The 2,085-nt window shown below is 52.0% G+C and overlaps 1 protein-coding gene across 4 annotated transcripts in view; it reads right to left on the minus strand.

Moving 5' to 3' along the window:
- The window catches only part of CD47 (CD47 molecule), a 23,772-nt gene extending 23,541 nt beyond the window's left edge, over positions 1-231 (minus strand). For all 4 annotated transcript variants that reach the window (XM_009321375.1, XM_009321376.1, XM_009321377.1 and 1 more), the window contains exon 1: positions 158-231. In XM_009321375.1, the coding sequence (XP_009319650.1) occupies positions 158-224 (67 nt within the window). In that variant the 5' untranslated portion in view covers positions 225-231. The remainder of the gene's footprint in view (positions 1-157) is intronic.
- Between the last annotated feature and the right edge of the window lie 1,854 nt (positions 232-2,085).

Consider the following 2,085-nt stretch of genomic DNA (forward strand, 5'->3'; position numbering starts at 1 on the left):
GGTGGCGCGGGGCTGGGCCGCCGGGGGCCAGGCTGGGCGCCAGGGGCGGGCGGCTGGCTGCCTGCCTGGTCCGGCTTCCTTTCCCCTCCCGGGGAAACCGAAACAGCCCGCGAAAATAGCTTCAACAAAGCTCGGTTTTTGCTTTTTAAGTAATTACCAGGGCATGTTTTCCTTGACCGCTTGAGCTCTGGGGTCAAGGTGTTCTGTTTTGTTTTTCTCTGCATGCACAGAGCCGAAGGTTGCGTGTTGAGTACAAGCTGAATAAAATGGCTGACTAACATGGACGGGGCTGCGAAGAGGAAGGTGCTGAGTCCCAACAGGAGGGGAAGTGTTGAGCGGGCGGCTCCCGCTCCCCTTCCCCAAGCGACTCCCCGATCGCTTTATCGATTTTGAACGCCGTCAAAGCCCCCTTCGGGGGGGGCATCCCCTCACGCCAGCAACGCTTAAACCCCCCCCCCCCCCTCGGCCCCCTTTCTGCGGCGGGGCCCCGGCGCGGAGCCGCGGCCCCGCGGCGGGGAGAGGCGGGAGGAGGGGGCGGCGGACGCTTTTGGTTTCCATCTCCCTTTCTCGTTAATCACCTGACGTGGCACTTGTAAGTAATCCAGGGGAGGAGGACAGAGGGGTTTCTCGTCCTTAAAAGCCTGTGGAAAACCTGCCTCTGACAGTGGCACGTTTGCTTCTGGCAGAAGTTAAGATCCGCGCCCTCCCGCTGCCCTCCCCGGCTCTCACGCGCCAAGGGAACAGCAGCGAGGGGGAAAATCCGGCGCCTCAGCCCCCTTCTTGCTAACCGCCAGCTCCACAGCGCTTGGCGAGTTATCAGGCTGGTGCGCTCTACACACAACTGAAATAGAAAGTTTGTAAAGACCGCACAAAACAGAAGAATTTGTAAGTGATCTGTTGTTGCCCTTCAGTTAAAAGCGAGGATGAATACTCCCTTCCTTCCTACGTCTGGAGTATTACACGTTTGACTATTTCAGCAATGCTTCAATGAATGTTTGGGTTGTTTTTTTTTCCAGAAGAAGCCCTCTTTAGGACTTTTTTTTTTTTTAAAGGTAGAATTGTCTCAAAATTTTGGATCTATAAACACTTGCAACCTGAATGCATACTTTGTTCTCAGGCATATGTGTCGGTGAAGCATTAAAAAAAGGACTGTTAAATATATTTGGGGAACGCATATATGTGTGTTATGTGTGTATATATATATAAAATGTTTTTACAAGTCCCAAAGTTCAACAGAGGATGAAAACCAGGGCAGAGTCAAAATTCTGCGAGAAACTGAATTTCCGTATTTTTTATGTCTCACGTGGTTTTACCACACTTACTCACTTTTTTTTTAGCTGCAACATTAATATTGGCTTGGGTGGTTCTTCCCCCACCCCTGCCTCCTGAGACTATTCTCTTAAATTCTTCCCCAGCCCTCCTTAAGTGGATACTAATGCCTTGACTACTGCATTTGTTTTCTCCAGGTACTCATAGAGCACTCAGACATCCTCGAGCATTCAAGTTTAGTAAAAAGCCTTGAGCAGTAGGAGCCATCTGACTCCAGAAACGATGGAGGGGGCTGGCACGAAGCAGCTGATCCTGCTCCTGCCAGACTGATTCAGATGATGTTCTCTGGAGGCCGGAAGAAATGGGCTGGAGTGGAGGGTAGTAGGGAAGACATGTCTGCTTCAGTTGTAGCTCATGCATCTGTGCCCAGACGCAGTGCCAGCGCGTTGAGAGCCGCAGGCAGGCGTTGGGGGACGGGGTCAGCTCTGTGGAGAGCTGCACAGCACATTGTCTGTCGGAAAAACGGGGATGCTCTGCTCCTGCTGCAAAGAGGAGACGGCTACAGCTGCACCACGCATTTGTCACTGTTGCTACGGTAGCACGTAACACACCCACGCGAGCCTAGGAGCAAAACAGCGCACATGGGAAATTTCATACAACCAGGAGTCTTGGCGTGAGAGAGTGTTGCTCCGAGTCAGGTGCTGTCTCTTACACTACTGAACTGGGTTTCACAAATCCCCAAAAGATAACTCTCTGTGCATACAGTTCCCCTGGTGTTTTTTGGAGGTAGCTGTGCCATCTGGCTAGAGGTACATA

This window comes from Pygoscelis adeliae, unplaced genomic scaffold (genome assembly GCF_000699105.1).
Source record: "Pygoscelis adeliae isolate BGI_AS28 unplaced genomic scaffold, ASM69910v1 Scaffold363, whole genome shotgun sequence".
NCBI classification, from domain to species: domain Eukaryota; kingdom Metazoa; phylum Chordata; class Aves; order Sphenisciformes; family Spheniscidae; genus Pygoscelis; species Pygoscelis adeliae.